The sequence below is a fragment of the Apus apus genome, chromosome 4, assembly GCF_020740795.1.
Source record: "Apus apus isolate bApuApu2 chromosome 4, bApuApu2.pri.cur, whole genome shotgun sequence".
NCBI classification, from domain to species: Eukaryota; Metazoa; Chordata; class Aves; order Apodiformes; family Apodidae; genus Apus; species Apus apus.
Genome location: NC_067285.1, coordinates 61,621,559 through 61,640,665, shown reverse-complemented (window position 1 = coordinate 61,640,665; position 19,107 = coordinate 61,621,559). Strand labels below are relative to the sequence as shown.

Genomic DNA, 19,107 nt, shown 5'->3' with positions numbered 1-19,107 from the left:
TTCATCCCACTGCACTGAAGGAGCTGGCATATGTTATGGCAGGACCTCTTCTCAATCACCTATCAAAGGTCTTGGGAGTCTGGGGAGATTCCTGGAAGCTCACCAATGTAATTCCAGTCTACAAAAAGGGCATGAGGGAAGACCCAGAAACTACAGACCTCTTAGTCTAACCTCATTTGCAGGAAAAACTATGAGGAAGATTATAATGAGTACCATTCAAAGGGATTTAAAGAATAATGCAATCAGAAGGCACAGGCAACATAGGTTCACAAATGCAAAGTCCTGTTTAACTTGATATACTTCCATGATAAATCCACCCACCTAGTGGAAGGCAGTGGATAGTTTTTCTGGATTTTAGTAAGGGTTTTGGTATTGTCCCTTACAGCATCCTTTGGACAAGTTTTCCAGCTGTGGGATAAGCAGATTCAAGGTGTGCTGAGTGAAAAACTGGCTGAAGGACAGAGCTCAAAGGGTTGTAGTGAATGGAGCTACATCTGGCTGGCCACCAGTCACTAATGGTGTTCCTTAGAGTTCAGTTCTAGGGCCATTTCTGTTAAATAGATTTATCAATTATTTGGATGCAGGATCTGAATGCACCATTAGCAAGATTGCTGATGACACCAAACTGGGAGGTGCTGCTGACTCTCTTAAGGGACAGGAGGCCTTGCAGAGTGATCTAGATAGATTGGAGCACTAGGCTATGACTAATGGGACTCAATTTAATGAATTTAAATGTTGGATTCTTCACCTAGGATAGATTAATGCTGGACACAAGTATAAATGAGGAGAGGAGTGGCTGGAGAGCAGCCCTGCAAAAAGGAATGTGGGGGTGCTGGTCAGCACCAAGCTCAAGAGGAGTCAGCCATGTGCTCTAGCAGCCAAGAGGGCAAGCTGCACCCTGGGGTGCATCACACACAGCAGGGCCAGCCCATCAGGAGAGGGATTATCCTGCTCTATTCAGTGTAGGTGCAGCCTCACCTTGAGCACTGTGTGCAGTTCTGGGCCCCACCATTTAAGGATGTGAGTGTCCTTTAAGGCATCCAGAGGAAGACAACAAAGCTGGAAGACAAAGAGCTGAAAGGAATGTTCTACAAGGAGTAGCTGAGGACTTTAGGTTTATTTAGTTTGGAGAACAGGAGGCTGAGAGGTGACCTTATTACTCTCTACAGCTTCCTGAGGACAGAAAGTGAAGAGGGAGGTGCTGAGGTCTTCTCCCTGGTATACAGTGACAGGGCACATGGGAATAGTTTGAAGCTGCACCAGAAGAGGTTTAGACTAGACATTTGGAAGCATTTCTTCACCAACAGGGTTGTCAAACACTGGAATGGGCTTCCTAGAGAGGTGATCAATGCCCCATGCCTGTCGGTGGTCAGCCCTGAACTGGTTATGGAGTTGGTGATTGTTGGAGATCACTTCAAAGTGAAAATAGTGTCGTCTAAGCGTGACCAGGAGGTCAAGAGAGGTGATTCTCCCCCTCAACTCCACTCTCATGAGACACCACCTGGAGTACTGCATTCAGCTCTGGAGTTAGAAGCACAAGACCAACACGGACCTGTTGGAGCAGGTCCTGAGGAGGGCCAGAAAAATTATCAGAGAGCTGGAGCACCTCTCCTGTGAGGAAGAGTTGAAAGAGTTGGAGAAGAGAAGGCTCCAGGGAGACCCTGTTGTGGCCTTTCAATATATAAAAGGGGCTTATAAGAAAGACAGAGATATATTTTTTATTTCTTAAAACAAGGCCTGTAGCGCCAGGATAAGGAGCAATGATTTTAAACTAAGAGGTTTAAGTCAGACAGAAGGAAAAAATATTTTATGATGAGGGTAGTGAAACACTGGAACAGGTTGCCCAAAGAAGCTGTGGATGCTCCATCCCCAGAAATATTAAAGGCCAGGTTGGATGGTGCTTTGATCTAGTGGACCATGTTCCTGCCAAGGACAGGGAGTTGGACTTAATTATTTACAAAGGTCCTTTTCAACCCAAACCATTCTGAGGTTCTGTGAAATTGTCCTCTATTTGCATGTGTTCAAGGTATGCAACTTATGTTTACCAACAGAAACATTTTTAAAACTCAATGAAAAATTAGGCATCTTTTGTCTGAAATACATAGGCAACTCAGTATGGGAGGGCCCTCCAAGCTGTCCTGTTAAGTGCTGAAAGTAACATCATTATACTTTAACAGTCACTATGTTGTGTATATCTATGGTCTCCGAAATGCATCCACTAACACATTTTGTCACTTGGTTTCTCATACACATGTGACAGTAGGCATGTACTTCTTCCCATCTTCTTCCCAGTGGGAAGTCAGCTTGCCTGACTTCTTGAAAGAAATATATTATTAATAGATTTTAGAAAGATGCATTATTTCATATATTTTTTTCAGCCAATAAATCCTAAATATAGGAATGAAACTGACAGAAAAATTAATTACATCCATTATCAGAAAATTACTCCATGACAGACAATGCAGCCAACTGGTAGGATCTTTGTAATAGTATTTTACTCTGATCAAATGCACTGAATGAAGAAGTCAAGAGAAACAGGACAATTAAAAGAGAAGACTTAGAGATTCCTTATGGTAACTGTACAGCTTTCTAATATGGAAAATGGAGATGTAGTATCTTGGCTAAAGGTTTTGTTTGGGGTTTATTTTTTTTATTTTTGTATCTGTGGTTTTTTTCATTAGAATAAAAAACTAATTTTGTATGCAAGAATGCAAAAACTTCTTAATGGCTTTTGGGTTTGTTTTGTTTATAAAAGAAAGTCTTATATTTTCTAGGTATTTGAGAAACAGAAAAAAAGAAAAAACAAAATACAACAACATTATTTTAGAGTAATATATGTTATCATAAATATATCATGAGTTACCGGGTAGCCATTTCGCCCTGGTAGACCCTGGTTGAATGAGATGAAATGGTACGACACACATTAACAACACAGTCATGACACAGGATATAACAAACATGCAGAGTACATTACTGGCAAACTACAATTTGCATATCTATTGTTTTTTTATATGTGATGGTATTACAAACCAACATACATGAAACAGGTTCTACACAGTGAAGAAATGAGGCTTTGGCAATGGAAATTCTATGTTTTAACTTCAATAAACACTCTAATTAAAAGGCTACTTCTGATGCTCACTGAAATTCCTTTTGTTATGAAGAGAATTATCCCTGTAGCCTGAAGGGCAATATGTAGTTAAAAGAAAAAAGGTGCAGTGCCTAGGCAGTAAAGTATTAGATACATAAGCTACCACCAGAACATAGGTGCCAAAGAAGAAATTTGAGAATGCTATAACAGATCATAAAAAATAAATAAATTGAAAAGCCCAGCCTTTGACTGTTACCACATGTGACACCCAGTAGTGACTTACAAGGAAAATAATCATAGCGCTGCAGTAGTCTTTGAAAATACAACAGATACCTGATCCCATGCAGTGTTCCATGGGATATACAAATATTTGTTATTTTAAATGAAAACAATTACCCACAGGCGAAAACAATAACTGAGTTCACAAGGGTTGACCCTAACCAGACTGTAAGTGTCTATGAAAATAAAAAAGTGAATTAAGGACAGAAATTACATTTTTAAATGCATTGTAGCAATTTAAACCTTTACTGCCTGTCAGCAAGGCGAAGTCTTCTAAGTTTCAACATGAAACTCAGAATTTTATGTCAGATTCTTCTTAAAATTATTGGGAGGTTTCTGTTAATACTGCCACAATCTATACACTTTTTTTTTTTTAATGGAACTGTACTAAATCACCAATAGGGAGCTTAAGTCAAAGACATTCAGAACAAGGCACACAGTGAACTCTTGCCATGTGTCTTGCTACAGGAAAATTGCTTGTATTATGATTTATGGTTATTCTTTGTGTTTCATGGGAAGACTGCAAAAGAAATTGGGGAAGCCAGCATTTCTTTCAAATAAATGTCACCATTATGCATTAAGCCTGGCTTTTCACTGATGGCTTGTTAAATTAATTTGCCACTATGAACTGCTGAGCACATGGTCAAAATCTTTCAAGGATAAGTACTATCAGTGCTCAGTATATACAGTTTACAGTACAATCATTCTGTTACAACAGAAATTCAATATATTAATTCACTATTCTCAAATATGCATGTGGCATAGAACAGAGAGAGAATCTAGTCCTGAAAACACTGTGGAAATCATACATATATATATATATATATATTAAAGTTAGAAGTCTGCAAACACTGTAAAAGAATCACTGTTTTAATGGTCACACTTTTACACCATATAGTGCACACGGATGGCATGACAAATACAAATATTTGAGATATATGTGTTTAGTCCTGTTCTTCAAGTCAGACTTTTGACCTACCCTGGGAATATACAACAAAGCAAACAAAAGCAAACAAAAAAAAAATCAAAAGCCAAACCGACTATAAAACCTCAGAAGAGATATTTTTTTCTTACAACCAGGATTAGCACAAGAATCAATTTACTAAACTGAACAGCATTATTTGATACTCATTTTACGCAAGCACTTACTGGCTTCACTAACAATTACACTGCAATGATCTGGACAGACTGTGTAGCCCCAAAGAACAAGGAGCTGGTACCCCGAGTTTGCAGCAACTGCAGAGGGAGTTACTAAACTGCAAACAGCAGAGTGACCAAGTCTGGACTTAAGATGGCATCCTCTCACATTTTTTACTACAGTAAAATACCTGTTACGAAGTCATAAGCAGAATGAACATAACATACTTACATGGAATTGTGATCCAAACTGCTACCTGGAGTGCTGAATATAAAGCTTTATTGTTTTAGAGAATTTTTCTTAAGGAACTTTCTGATTAAGTTATTCAGCTCCAAGGTAATGAGTGAGTCTACACTGTATAGGAATAAATATCAAAATTCCCTCTGGATGATACATGATCATTTTATCATGGGGATAACTTAACAGGATCTAACAGATTTCTCCCTGATTCTGGAAGAACCATCAATGTATCAGCGTACTTACAGGAGGTCCTGTGGGGTAGGGGAGAGGGAAAGAGGGTAAAAAAAGAGAAAAAAAGAATACGTAAGCTTATGAAGTTATTAAAGAAAGACACACATGTACAAAGCCAAGCACAAAGCCTCAGGACTGTATGCAAACAACACTGCTAACACACTGTACACATTTTCCCATTCGAGTACTTTTTAGCTTTGGGTGTGCTTTGCAACTTGTAAATATGACTAATACCTAAATGCATGCGCTTACCTTACCAGTTCTTCAATTACAGTCATGCAATCTTATAAAAGTTGTTTCTCCATCCATTTCCATGCAATTTCATGCCAGTCCAAAAAAAAAAAAAACCAGCCATGGACTACAATTAATTTTATCAGACTCCACATAAAGCAAGTGTAACCACATCACCAGTTTCAAATAGCCATGCAGTTGGCATTTGATCACAGCTTGGCTGCAAAACTGCAGAAAGTACCCTTGGCATTTAACGTTGGCATCTCATCAAGACATAAAGGCACCAGCATCTTTGCCTATGAGAGGAGGCTTCAGTGGCCACCTCACAGTCCTGAACTTTCTTTTCATCACCTTGCCTTCTCAAGGTACACATATAAAATGCTGCCTGTTAAAATGTCACACTTCATGAACTGATATTTGCACATTTTTTCAATTATTTAGACTCAAAGACTTTTGTCTAGCAGGTCTTGGAAACATTATCAAAGGACTACAAATCAAACCTACTATTTCGGTCTTATTAAGTCGAGCAGCTGCAGCTCCCAAATCAATGGCATTTCATTAAGGTTTTATGCCTCTGTCTAATTTCTGAATAAAGTGCAAAAGGAGTATAAAACAGCAGCAGCTGTACTTTGAGATTGCTTTTAGTATTGACAGCCTTTTGGTTTTAACAATGCGATTTTATTGTCCAGTAACTGAGGTAATTTCTTTATCCTGGTAAACATTCGTAAATAGCATTTTAAGGTGCAGGTCTGCTTTTAAATGAGAAAGATCAGTTTCCTTTATTAATAGTTCAATATGTGTTTATTTGACATGTAAAGTGAATTTACAAGCATTCTGCAAAGTAATTGCAAGGGTCATTTGAATCTTCAACCATAGAATTTCCTTCTATACCATAGCATTTTTCTCAGAAGTAAATACTAATCCAACACTGAAAGGAAACACCAAGGTGATTAATATTAACCTTTGGTAGGGTATGGGATCAATTTTGTGATGCAGGAAAATAAGGAAATAGTTTTAAAGAGTCAGATAAATCATAATTTACAGAGATAAGAAAGGTTACATAAGATTTACAGAGATCAAGTTGATTAGAAGGTTTTCCTAATGGGAAGATTAGATGAGACAGCCAAGGAGATTAGGCATGTTCATTTTCTCCTGCATCATCTCAAGAAAGTTCTCGTTTATGAAAGCCTCAATCCCACAAGGTAATCAACAGTTCCAGTTCCTGTGAACGTCAGCAGGAAGAATTGCTCAGCATCTCACAAGATTGACTCAAATGGAATTTCACTCAGACCAACAGTGAGATTCTCTCAACAGCAATCTCCCTGGTACATGGTAACGAGTCAACAAATTATTTTCTAATTTCCACAAGAAATAGAAAAATAGAAACTTAATTGCTACTCATTTCTAGTAAACAGCAATTTCTCTCATACAGAGAAGCCCACTTAGCACATTATTTCCCTGAGTACTGACATTATTAACATAAGGAATTTCATATTTCCTTTATTTCCTTATAAAATTTTTCACCTCAACCAACAGGGCCTGATGCAGCACTGACTTAGAGTACCTCCAACCACTGACTCACATGGAGTTATTCTAACTTGCTCAAGTGTGAGAAGACACCAAAATGATTAGACAATTATCATTGTGTTACCAATTGTTACAATAGTTAGCAATAGTAACTCATGGGAGGGATGAGGCCTTCTGCAGAGAAGACAGGAGCAACTTTTCATTCACAGACCCTGGTCCTCATGGGGGATTTTCAATCACCCCAACGTCTGCTGGAGCGACAACACAGTAGTTGCATTCCTGGAATGCACTGGAAACAATTTTCTTCTTTGAGTGGTAGAGGAACCAATGAGAAAAGGTGCTATGCGAGTCCTTGTTCTCATCAACATGGACAGGATGGTGGTCAACGTGAAGCTTAAGAGCTCTACAAAGTGATGGAATTCAGCATCCTTAGAGCAACAAGGAAGGATACAAAGTAAGCTCACTATCCTGGACTTCAGGAGAGCAGACTTTGACCTCTTCAGGGATCTGCTTGGTAGGGTATCACAGAATGGTAGGGATTGGAAGGGACCTCTGAAGATCATCTGCTCCCAACCCCCAGGAGACCTGCATGGATGAACAAGAAGACCCTGGACACCCTTAGATGTAAAAAGAAAGTCTACAGAGAGTTGAAGCAAGGACAGGTAGCCTGAGAGGAATACCAAGAAGTTGTCACAGAATCACAGAATCGTTATGGTTAGAAAAGACCTTCAAGATTGAGTCCAACCATAACCTAACTCTAGCAACCATTAACCTAACTCTAGCAAGCCCAGAGCTTAAACCATGCTCCTAAGTTCCACATCTATACCTCTGTTAAACCCCTCCAGGGACAATGATTTAAACACCTCCCTGGGCAGCCTGTTCCAGTGTTTAATGACCCTTCCAATGAAGAAGTTTCTCCTAATATCTAATCTAAACTTCCCTGGTGCAATTTGAGACCATTTCCTCTTGTCCTGTTTGTTGTTACTAGGGAGAAGAGACCAAGAGACCTCCCCCTTGCTACAACCTCCTGTCAGGCAGTTGTAGAGAGTGATAAGGACTACTCTGACCCTCCTCTTCTCCAAACTAAGCAACACCAGTTCCCTCAGCCATTCCCGGTAAGACTTGGTCTCCAGACCCTTCACCAGTTTCATTGCCCTTCTTTGGACTCACTCAAGAACCTCAATGTCCTTCCTGTAATGAGGGGCCAAAAAGCGAATACAGGATTCAAGGTGAGGCCTCAGCAGTGCCAAGTACAGGAGGACAATCACTTCCCTATTCCTGCTGGCCACACTGTTTCTGATACAACTCAGGATGCTGTTGGCCTTCTTGGCCACCTGGGCACACTGCTGGCTCATATTCAGTCAGTTGCCAACCAACACCCCCAGGTCCGTTTCCTCTGGGCAGCTTTCCAGCCACTCTGCTCCAAGCCTTTAACGTTGCATGGGGTTATTGTGATCCAAGTATAGGACCGAGAACTTGACCTATTGAACCTCATACAGCTGGCCGTGGCCCATTGATCCAGCCAGCCCAGATCCTTCCGCAGAGCCTTCCTGCCCTCAGGAAGATCCAACACTGTGTTGTCTGCAAACTTACTGAGAGTACACTCAGTCCCCTCACCCAGATCATTGATAAAGATGTTTAACAGAACTGGCTGCAACACTAAGCCCTGGGCAACACCACTTGTGACAGGCCACCAACTGGAGTTAACTCCATTCACCACAACTCTTTGGGCCCGGCCAACCAGTTTTTTACCCATCAAAGTATACACCTGTCCAAACCATAAGAAGTCAGTTTCTTCAAGACAATGTAATGGGAAACAGTGTTAAAGACTTAATTACAGTCCAGGTAAACAACATCCACAGCCTCTCCTTCATTCACTAAGTAGGTCACCTTCTCATAATAGGAGATCAGGTTAGTCAAGCAGGACCTGTCTTTCATGTACCCATGCTGACTGTGCCTGATCACCTGGTTGTCCTACACGTGCTGCATAATGGCATTCCAGATGATCTGCTCCATAACCTTCCCCAGCACTGAGGTCAGACTGACAGGCCTGTAGTTCCCTAGATCCTCCTTCTGGCCCTTCTTATAGATGAGTGTCACATTTACCAATCTCCAGCCTGCTGGGGCTCCCCCAGTTGGCCAGAACTGCCTGTAAATTATAGGAACTGACTTGGTGAGCACTTCTGCCAGCTCCCTCAATATCTTTGGGTGTGCCCAACCTGGCCCCATAGACTTGTGTATGTCTAAGTGGTGCAAAAGGTCACTAACCATCTCTTATTGGCTTACAGGGGCTCTGAATGTCTTGCCATCCCTGTCATCCAGCTCAGGGGACTGGGTACCAAGAGAACAACTGGTGCTGCTACTAAAGACTGAGGCAAAGAAAGCATTAAGTACTTCAGCCTTCTCCTCATCACTGATCACTATGCTTCCCCCTGCATCCAGTAGAGATTCTCCCTAGTCTTCCTTTTGTTGTTAATATATTTATAGAAGCATTTGTTGTTATCTATGGCAGCTGCAGCCAGATTGATTTCAAGTTGGATTTCTGACATCACATCTTTTTAGTCATCCTGAGTGGTCTGCCACTTTTTTCCAAAGGCCATAAGCTCTCCTTTTCTCCCTGAGTTGCAGCCAGATCTCTTTATTTAGCCAGGTCAGTCTTCTTCCCTGCCAGCACAGGGGACAGCCTGCTTCTGCACCTTTAAGACTTCCTTCCTGAATACTGTCCAGCCTTCCTGGACACCTCTGACCTCCAGGATTGCCTCCCAGGGGACTCTCAACCAGTCTCCAAAACAAATACCTGAGCAGCCAGGGATCAGGTTAGGAAAGCTAAAGCCCAGAAAGAATTAAATCTGGCCAGGGAAATAAAGGGTAACAGGAAAAGCTTCTACAGGTATGACAGTGAAAACAGAAAACTAGGGAAAATGTGGGCCCTCTCCAGAAGGAATTAGGAGACCTGGACAGAAAGGATATGGAGAAGGCTGAGGAACTCAATTACTTTTTTTTTGCCTCAGTCATAACTGGCAAGGGCTCTGGCCACACTACCCAAGTTACAGAAGGCAAAGGCAGGGACTGCGAGAAGGAACATCCACCCACTGTAGACAAGCAGGTTTGAGACCATCTAAAGAACCTGGAAGTGCCCATGTCCATGTGACCTGATTTATCTGCAGCTCATGAGGGAACCGGTGGATGAAGCTGCAAAGCTGCTTGTTGCAAAGCTGCTTTCCATAATATTTTAAAAGTCTGGTGAAGTTCCCATTGACTGGAAAGGGGAAACATAACTCCCATTTTTAAAAAGGGAAAAAAGAAAGACTTGGGGAATTACAGGTCAGTCAGTCTCATCTCGGTGCCTGGCAAGATCAATGAGCAGATCCTCTTGAAGGTTCTGCTAAGGCACATGGAAAATGTGGCAACAAACATAGCTTCACCAAGGGCAAGTTGTGCCTGAAAAATTCGGTAGCTTTTTACAATGGGGTTACAGTGTCAGGGGACAAGGGGAAAGGAACTGAGGTCATCTACCTGGAGTTGTGGAAAGCATTTTACACTGTCCTGCACAACAGCCTGGCCTCTAAATTGGAAAGATGGATTTGATGGATAAGGAATTTGCTGGATGGTTGCACTCAGAGAGTAACGGTCAACAGCTTGATATCCAAACGGAAAATGGTGACAAGTGGAGTTTCTCAAGGGTCAGTACTGGGACTGGTCCTGTTTAAAATCTTTGTCAGTGACACTCTCAGCAAGTTTGTTGACAACACCAAGCTGTGTGGTGTGGTCAACACACTGAAGGGGAGGCTATCCAGATGGAGCTTGACAGGCTTCAGAGGTGGGCCCCTGCAAACCTCATGAAGTTCAATAAGGCCAAGTGCAAGGTTCTGCACATGGGTCAGGTAATCCCATGCACAAATACAGGCTGGGTGGAGAATGGATTGAGAGCAGCCCTGAGAAGAAGGACTTGGGGGTGTTGGTTGACGAGAAGCTCAACATAAGCCAGCTTACAGCCCAGAAAGACAACCATGTCCTAGACTACATCAAAAGAAGCACATGGAGCTCTTGGAATGAGTCCAGAGGAAGGCCACAAAGATGATCAGAGGTCTGGAGCACCTTTCCTGTGAAGACAGGCTGAGAGAGTTGGGGTTGTTCAGCCTGGAGAAGGCTTTGGGGAGACCTTATAGCAAACTTCCAGTCCCTGAAGGGGGCCTCCAGGAAAGCTGGGGAGGAACTTTTTACAACGACATGTAGTGATAGGACCAAGCAGTAATGGCTTTAAAGTGGAAGAGGGGAGATTTAGGTTAGACATTAAGAAGAAATTCTTTAGTGTGACTGAGGTGTGACACTGGAACAGTGAAGTTGAAAGCCTCATCCCTGAAGTGTTCAAGGCCAGGCTGGATAGGCCTTGGAGCAACCTGGTCTAGTGGGAGGTGTCCCTGTCCATGGCAGGGGGGTTGGAACTAGATGATCTTTAAGGTCCCTTCCAACGCAAACCATTCTATGATGCTAGGATTGTATGTCAAGCATTATGAATTGTGACTACAAATTAATGACACCCAAGACTAGAAACTCTCCAGAAGGCCACCAGATACATGCCAAGGGTCACATATTTTTGCCAGAGAAGTTTCAGAACTCTCAGAGCACACAAGCAATAAAAATAAAAAAGAAGGCATGCTGAGTAGACAACCTCACAAAAACACAGACATAAAATAACAATGGATCTTAGGAAACTGAAAACTTACCAGTCTCTCCTCTTCTGCCCCGCTTACCTCTTTTCCCTGGAGGACCTAAAAAGAGGATTGTCTATTGTAAATTTTTTTTTCTTGAAATTATATATAGAACATCATTTGTGTTTGGACATAAGGGCATTAAACAGATGCGTTACACAAGGTCCAAAGACTTTGACTGCACAGGAGTAAAAGATAACCAGAAAAAGATTCAGGAAATTGAAGATAAAATTGACAGCTACATTATCCACTATCAGCTCTCAGAAAAGAAGTTAGGGAGAAACTTTACAGGTCATCCAGTTCATCCTTCTTTCTGAAGGAAAAAGTTAACCATGTCTAAATTGTTAATGCAACTTCCACAGGCATTTTTTTCCCCCAATATTTCACTGTTCTGACAAGTTGGACATTCTTCTTTATGTCCAAATTGCTTCAGTGAACCACATCAATTCTTGTGCTTTCCATCCCAAACCTTTGAGAAGAAATTGTTCCTTTCCTTCCCTCAGACAAGGTCTTTGTATTTCTCAGAATTGCTATATCATTCCTTCTGTCTTAGACCAAACTTGTTACGGGGTATTACATTTAATTTAGTTATGCTTGTATTAACCCAAAGATTAGCATTTGTAAGAGCTGTTTTGGGTTAGTGTGTTGAGGTTTTGGTAGTGGGGGCTGGGGGTGTGGGGTGCACAGGGGTGGCTTCTGTGAGAACCTGCTGAAAGTTCCCCTGGTTCTAATTCTGGTCCTGCCTCTGGCCAAGGCCAAGTCCATCAGCAAGGGTGGATGCTCCTCTTCGATTAACATATTCAAGAAGTGGAAAACAAAGCTGCAGTAAGACCTGCAGAGCAGAGGAGAGGGGGAGGTGAGAGCAATATCAGAGCAGATATAACAAGGTCAGTGAGGAAGGAGAGGAGGAGGTGCCTGAGTAGAGATTTCCTGGCAGCCCATGATGAGATGGCAGTTCTCCCCCTGCAGTCCACGGAGGAGCATGGTGGAGCAGTCCAAGACAGACCTCAGTGGGGCAGATGTGGACCTGCAGCCATGGAGGACCCTGTGCCAGAGGAGGTAGCTGCACCCAAAGCAGCCTGTGCCTCTGCGGGAAGCCCACGCTGGAGCAGTCTGTTCCTAAGGGACTGCAGCTCGGGGGAGGGACTCATGTCAGAGAGGTTCATGAAGAACTCTTTCCCATGGATGGAGTGGGGAAAGGCTGTGAGGAGTCCTCCCCTTGAGGAGGAAGGAGCGGTAGAATCAGTGTGTGATTAACTGATCTTAAACCTCCACTCCCCATCCCCCTGTACTGCAGTGAGGGAGGCAGGAGCAAACAAATTTAGACCTGGGAAGAAGGGAGGGGTGAGGGTACTTAAGATTGGGTTGTTTTTTTTTTTTCTCCCCAAGTTGAATCTGTTTTGCCCATGAGCATAATTGGGGAGTGAAAACCTCCCTGTCCTTGCCTCGATTCACAAGCTCTTATTAGGATTTTCTCCTAACCACAGTGCAGGGTGGGGGGTGAGAGAGCTGGTTGTTAGCAGCTGGGCCTAAACTGTGACAGAGCAAATCCTCTGGAAAAAGCATCCAGCACCCATCTGAAAACAACAGAGATGAAGAAATCATCACCTGGCTTGCCATCCCCCAAATGCTAACAACACTGTACATGACAGACACTAAGGTACTTCGTTTCCAGATTATCTGTTAACTGTAGCACAATGGCTTAGTGCCTGTATGCATTTTGCTAAGGAATCCTTTATTACTTATGATCCTTTATTCACAAATATTTACATACTATAATCAGTGCTTTCTGCCACCTCATTTCTGCATGCCCACCTTCACCATCCTTTCTAAACTGCAGATACCAGTATATTCTTTCCCTCTTCTTGGTGACCTTGACCTTCTCCTTGTAAAGCTAGGAGGAGATGCAGCAGCTGTGGTGGTGACACAGAGTACTGAAATGCTGCTAACTCTGGAAAGAGAGCCACAGGTGGGACTCTCTAAGCTACTGAGGAGATACATGTGCACAGGTGGATTTTCCAAAAGCAGCGATGCATGCAGGAGCACAAGTACCTCTGCTGTGGCCTTAGCTCACTATAATTGAGATACCGCATAGGTGGTTTTGTGCAAATTGTCAAGCAACTGTCTGCTACTTTAAACAGCTACGATGTTTTACAAATGATCTGAACTATTATCCCATAGCTTTTAAATGCATATGAATGCCGTATCTTCCTTTGCGTTATACCTTTGTGGCAATCTGGCTTAAAAGACTAAGATATTGAAAATAAACTTCAGTGATACAGTTTCAATACATATGTGAAAAAGAACTGGTTTGCCAGGGGAATAAAATATTTTAATATCTATATATTAAAAGAAAAAAAAAAAAGAAAAGAGAGGAGCAGCTCTTGCCTTGAAGGCAGAGAGGTTTATTCCTAGCAGAATATTTTAATTACAGTAGTGGCATAATACAAGTTTAAGACCACAATATTATAAAAAGCAAGAATGGCATAAGATATAGTCATTAACAACAGCATACTGAATAAGACAAGAATATTTTGTTATTACATGCTGAAAAATAGACAGTGTCACTTCAGTACAGAGAACTTTGCAACTTCCTTCTGCAAAACTCCAGCCTCTACAAAAGATGTCTAGAAAAACTTCTTACACAGATAGCAACACCACAAGTTTCTATACACACTTGCTTCTACCCAGATAACACTGGAACTGATTAGAGTCCCTGCCCAAGCACACACCTCTGCAGTAGAGCTCAGTGGAGATTTCCCAGGCTATTCCCAAACTCACAACACAGTTGTACAGCAGTTTGGGATGACCACATATATGGATGTGCACAAGGCACTTACAAGTTTCTTCACTAATAATGACCTGCCTTTCAGCATGTAACCATAACAGAATATTAATTTATTAAACTGTAACTGTGCTACAGATGTACACATGCACAAACAGACATGTCTACTACCAAGTTCCCCTCTGAGAAAAAAACTTTGAAACTGAAAAACTTCAGCTACTGACCAGCAAAAGGCATTAAGGACACTAACAGAAAACCCTAAATGTAATTTCAAGCTGCTAATTTTAGGAAGGCATGAATTTTGTCAAGTAAACCATATTACCATTCAGCATTGAACTGCCAGTTTAGTAGTTCCATACAGTGAAAGCAAAGAAAGGGCTTCAGTTCCTTCCTCGTCATCAATTGCTGATACCTTTCTAAGACATTAAACTAAGACTACTAGTTTCAGATGTATCTGTCAATCACCAGAAAAAAATGCTTATTATTATTATATTTCCAAAGTAACCACTGAAATTTGGAAATTTACTCTGAGCTTACACCAGCATTAATGAAATCATACCATTGCACCTCACCTTTGGCTCGTCAAGCCAGCAGCATTTAGGATTCCTGTCACTCAGTAGCCCTTTTCTCCCTCTCATTAAAAGCTTTTTTAATTTCTGCACAGCCCTTTCAAAAAGGTGGCATTTGCAAACCTCTTAGAAACTATGAGATGAAAGATGGATCTTGAAAACTTCTACTAGCTTTTGGAGACCCTTTGAGGAAATAATTTCTAGATATCTATCTATTTAATTTTTACCAATACTAACCAATTCATTTTAAGCACTTAATGGTTTTAGTTCACAGAAATACTAATGGTCATGTTTAAAGTCATCACTAGATGACATACTGCTTCAGAAACGACATGAGCTTTCATGCTTTCCTGAATCTTAACTGCTAATATCATCTGTTGCTGCAACAGTTTCCTGTTATCAAAATCTGGGCATTTTGCTATAAATACTCATTTTTAATCTGTCTATAGTTTTAGAACTTCACATTAATTGAAGGATTTAGTAAAGACTTGTTGCAGCAGCAGGAGTAATTAATAACATTATACTATGCACAATGGCATCTTACAACAACTCCACAGATTTGTGCAGCTTGCACAAGATACACAACATAAGACAGAACTATTCTGAACTTTCTTGCCCATGGTAAAAATCTCTAACAGTAACAGTAGTGGCCAAGTTTGCCAATACATTATTTTCCTGAACTCCCTAGATTTACCTATAGATAGGGAGCAGAAGAAAAATACCAGAAGATAAGCTGATTTTCCTTTTTTACTTAGTTTAGCTTCAAAATATTTAAAAACATTTTATTAATCAAAAAACATTTTTTTAATCTTATTTTTATTAAGCTAAAGTTTAGAAGGCATTTTGTCTTCATTCAAATACATATACATATATATAAAATGCCACTGCTATTCCATATCTACGATGGGAATTTTGAAAGTCTTAGAAACTGGGGGAATATATTACCAAAAACTAAGAGAAAATTACTTATCTGAATTTACCTTCTAGAGCACTAGATGCTAACTGCTCAAAAAGTTTTACTTTTTTACCCTTAAGAAACTGGCAACAAACAAACAAACAAACAAAAACCCCACAAACAAAAACCACCACCATCACCACTCCCCTGACCAACTTCAGCCAGATAAGATATCAAGTGTCAAAGTCTAAAGCTGTTAACTGAAATATAAACAATAAAGTGACAGGTCAATAATAAGGCTGTAACAAACAATTTATCCCGCCCCCTGCCAAATTCCTCCAATTAAACTTCAAAATTCTTTTCAATCTTCAATGGAAGTAGCTGTTGAAATAATTGCCATTGTAGAGACCTTGTAGGAGCAAGAATGTAACCATTAACAGGTTTTCCAAGACATTTAAAAAAATATTAAGCCAAACTTTAGTGACATTCAGCTCCTAGTAACAGGTATTCTAGCCTTTGCAATCAGAAATCCCAGATTATAGTGATCCAAGTCAGAAATAATTAGCACAGCTGGACTTACGGTCAGATCATTGCTGTGGTCCTGGAGAGGTTACCTAAATGTGTCTTATTTCTTTTTAATAATTTAATAACTTGTCCTCTGTGTGCACAACAGAGCCAGAGATCTGAAGCACTATCTACTCTTTTTATACTGCTACATGGGAGACAGTTTTTACAAGAGGAAGGCAAATAACAATTGTATATCTTCCACTATATGCATTGCCATACATCAAAAAAGATCACAAATCAGCCACACACCTTAAGGGATGGGAGCCAGCATGCCACCTTCACACTACAGAGAGACTCAGATATGCACCTAAGCTTTAACAGACAAGAGAGTCTATCTTAATCTGATCGTTAAGAACAACATACATATTAATTTTAGGTCTATGCATATTTTAAAAATCAGATACAATAGCTGGAAAATACACTCTTAAATTTTATTATTGCCTTTTTCCAGTGTTTGGGCTTGAATAACGAATTAAACTATGACATTAATTTATTAAAGACAAAAACTTAAACAGGGTGTATACTGTTCACACATGAGTCAGCAAAAGCAGGAGTTTTTTCACTTTAGTTCTCCCTTCACTTTATAAAAAAGGACATTCCAAATGCAAGAACAGGTTGTTCAAAGGAAAAGAGTAACCTATCAAAAGCCTAAAACAAGAATAATTATTACTTTCTCCAAGATACTTTTTAGCTATAGAATAAATAATTTCCATAGTCATAATGCATATTTATGAGGCACTAGAAAAATTTGGCTCAGGTTTTTAACTGGTATGAATCAGTTCTGTGACTGTTACATTGCTTCATACCAGCTAAGAACTCTGAAAAGAGAGTATGGCTCTGTGACTTAATCTTCTGAAGACTAATACTATGCTTTTAATGACATAGATTCAATGATTAAGTGGCCCAATCTGGGATAAGAAATTATGCCATAATAGCCAGGTTTTTAAAAAAACTCCACATATTAATCTTCAGAAACAAGAGGAGAACTAGCATATTGTTACACTAGCATCACCTAAACTCTATTAGTTATTGATGTATTTACAGCAAACAAATTCTACTTTTCAAAGCAGCAGACTAAAATAACAACAACAACAACAAAAAGATAAAACATTTGGTGGATGAGATCCAGTGTCCCTCTATCAGAACCTGCCAGGCATGTAAAAATGCTCTGCCATTTGGTCATCAGCTGATCTAGAAAGTAAAATTTGTCCTAATTTTGGAAAGAAGTACAGTGGCATTCTCAAGTCAAAGGAAAAGGATTTACCCATCTTGGGTTATACCAAACTCTAACAGGTACTCTCTATCTCTGTAAGCAAGAACTCCTACACAGAACTAACGCACCAAAGGATAACAGAAGAACCCTGCTCCTTGTTTTACTGACGCGCAGGAAATGCTCACATGTTGCTTTACATACACACATAGCTACCATTAAAGGTAATGAGTATCCCACGTGTGCATGAAGAGAAGAATATTTCCCTGGCCATTTCTAAGGATATCCAGTTCACATGTAGTTTACAGCAACATAAGATTTCGTCTGTCAAGTCAGAAAATGGAATTGGCCCAACTACATTCTCAGAGAAAATCTGAGCAACTTTGCTGAAGTTAGTAGAATTGCTTCAGTATTATTAGACATAAAACTGCCAACCTTGCAAAATTATGTGATTAAAATATTTAGAAGTTAGCTGAACCAAACCAGCCGAGCCAACCAGACCATCCTTTCTGATTCAGCTGTAACACTGGCAAAACTGCTGTCATTTGCTTTTCAAGCTCCATCACTCTGTCAACGGATTCAATGCTCTCCTGCCCCTTTCCAGAGTCCAACCCAGCTGCCACTGCTTAATCCCATTCCACTTTTCTCCCTGTCAAACAAGCTCAGAAAGAACCTGCAGTACCACGCTGAACCAATCCTGTGCAGCTGCCAGGGAGAGGTCTGCATCCCCAGCAACCCACACCTTGCTGTCCTACAGCCGCAGCAGCACCAGCGGCGCAGGAGCAGAGCGGCAGCTGCTGTGCCCGACACCTCTTCCCGTGACGTGTGCTCTCCACCAGCAGCGCAGTGACTCCAGTCAATGCTGTGTGACCAACTGCCCCATCCTACCAGTCTTCTCCAATGGAATGGTCACTGACTTCAGCAGACTGAACTGAGACATCCCAGCGGGCTGAGCTCTCACCCAGTGGATGTCTGGGCAATGTGAGATACTACTGAAAAATCTATGGTCCTTCTTCATAGCACTGCCATCAAATCCAGCCCAAGTAGAGAAGAACGGGAAGATTTCTATTTTCAAAGCTGTGCACATTATTACAAACACTGCATGGATTGCTTCCAGACTACTTGATCAGTCTTTTTGCTCTTCCCTCTTTTCCCAGATTTTTCAGCTCACATAACACTTGGACTCTTCTGTCCTCCCACTCTGCATAATCGTCCCACCTGGCATGCCAGTCTTTTGCTTTGTACCTTGCTCTGTCTGGGACAGTCTGCCTGAATTTCCTACTTCATAAGATGATCTACCTCATTTCAAACCTCAGCTGGATAAATAACATTCATTGTTTCACACACAGTACATCATTTTTTTTGGCTTACCATGAAACATAATTGCATTGCAGGGCTTGGATCTATGTCAGAGTCTACAACGCAACGTGGCTGAGGAAATGCCAAAATCAGACTATTTGATCCACAGCAAAGAAATCTGACCTCCCTAAGTCAGGGACCACTTCTTGTGCATGCTTAATGCTTCTTGTACCACTTCTGTGCATGATAAATGCCATATTACTAGAGGCATCTAGCCTAACATCATTTCACTAGTACCAGACACTGCTGAGTGAGCTCAAAAAAATCCTATGA

The 19,107-nt window shown here is 40.9% G+C and overlaps 1 protein-coding gene across 1 annotated transcript in view; it reads right to left on the bottom strand.

Moving 5' to 3' along the window:
• COL25A1 (collagen type XXV alpha 1 chain) overlaps positions 1 to 19,107 on the bottom strand; it is a 322,787-nt gene that overhangs the window by 148,940 nt on the left and 154,740 nt on the right. The window contains exons 3-4 of the mRNA XM_051616887.1: positions 11,465 to 11,509; positions 4,992 to 4,999 (exon numbers count right to left, since the gene is read on the bottom strand). Of these exons, the coding sequence (XP_051472847.1) occupies positions 4,992 to 4,999; positions 11,465 to 11,509 (53 nt within the window). The remainder of the gene's footprint in view (positions 1 to 4,991; positions 5,000 to 11,464; positions 11,510 to 19,107) is intronic.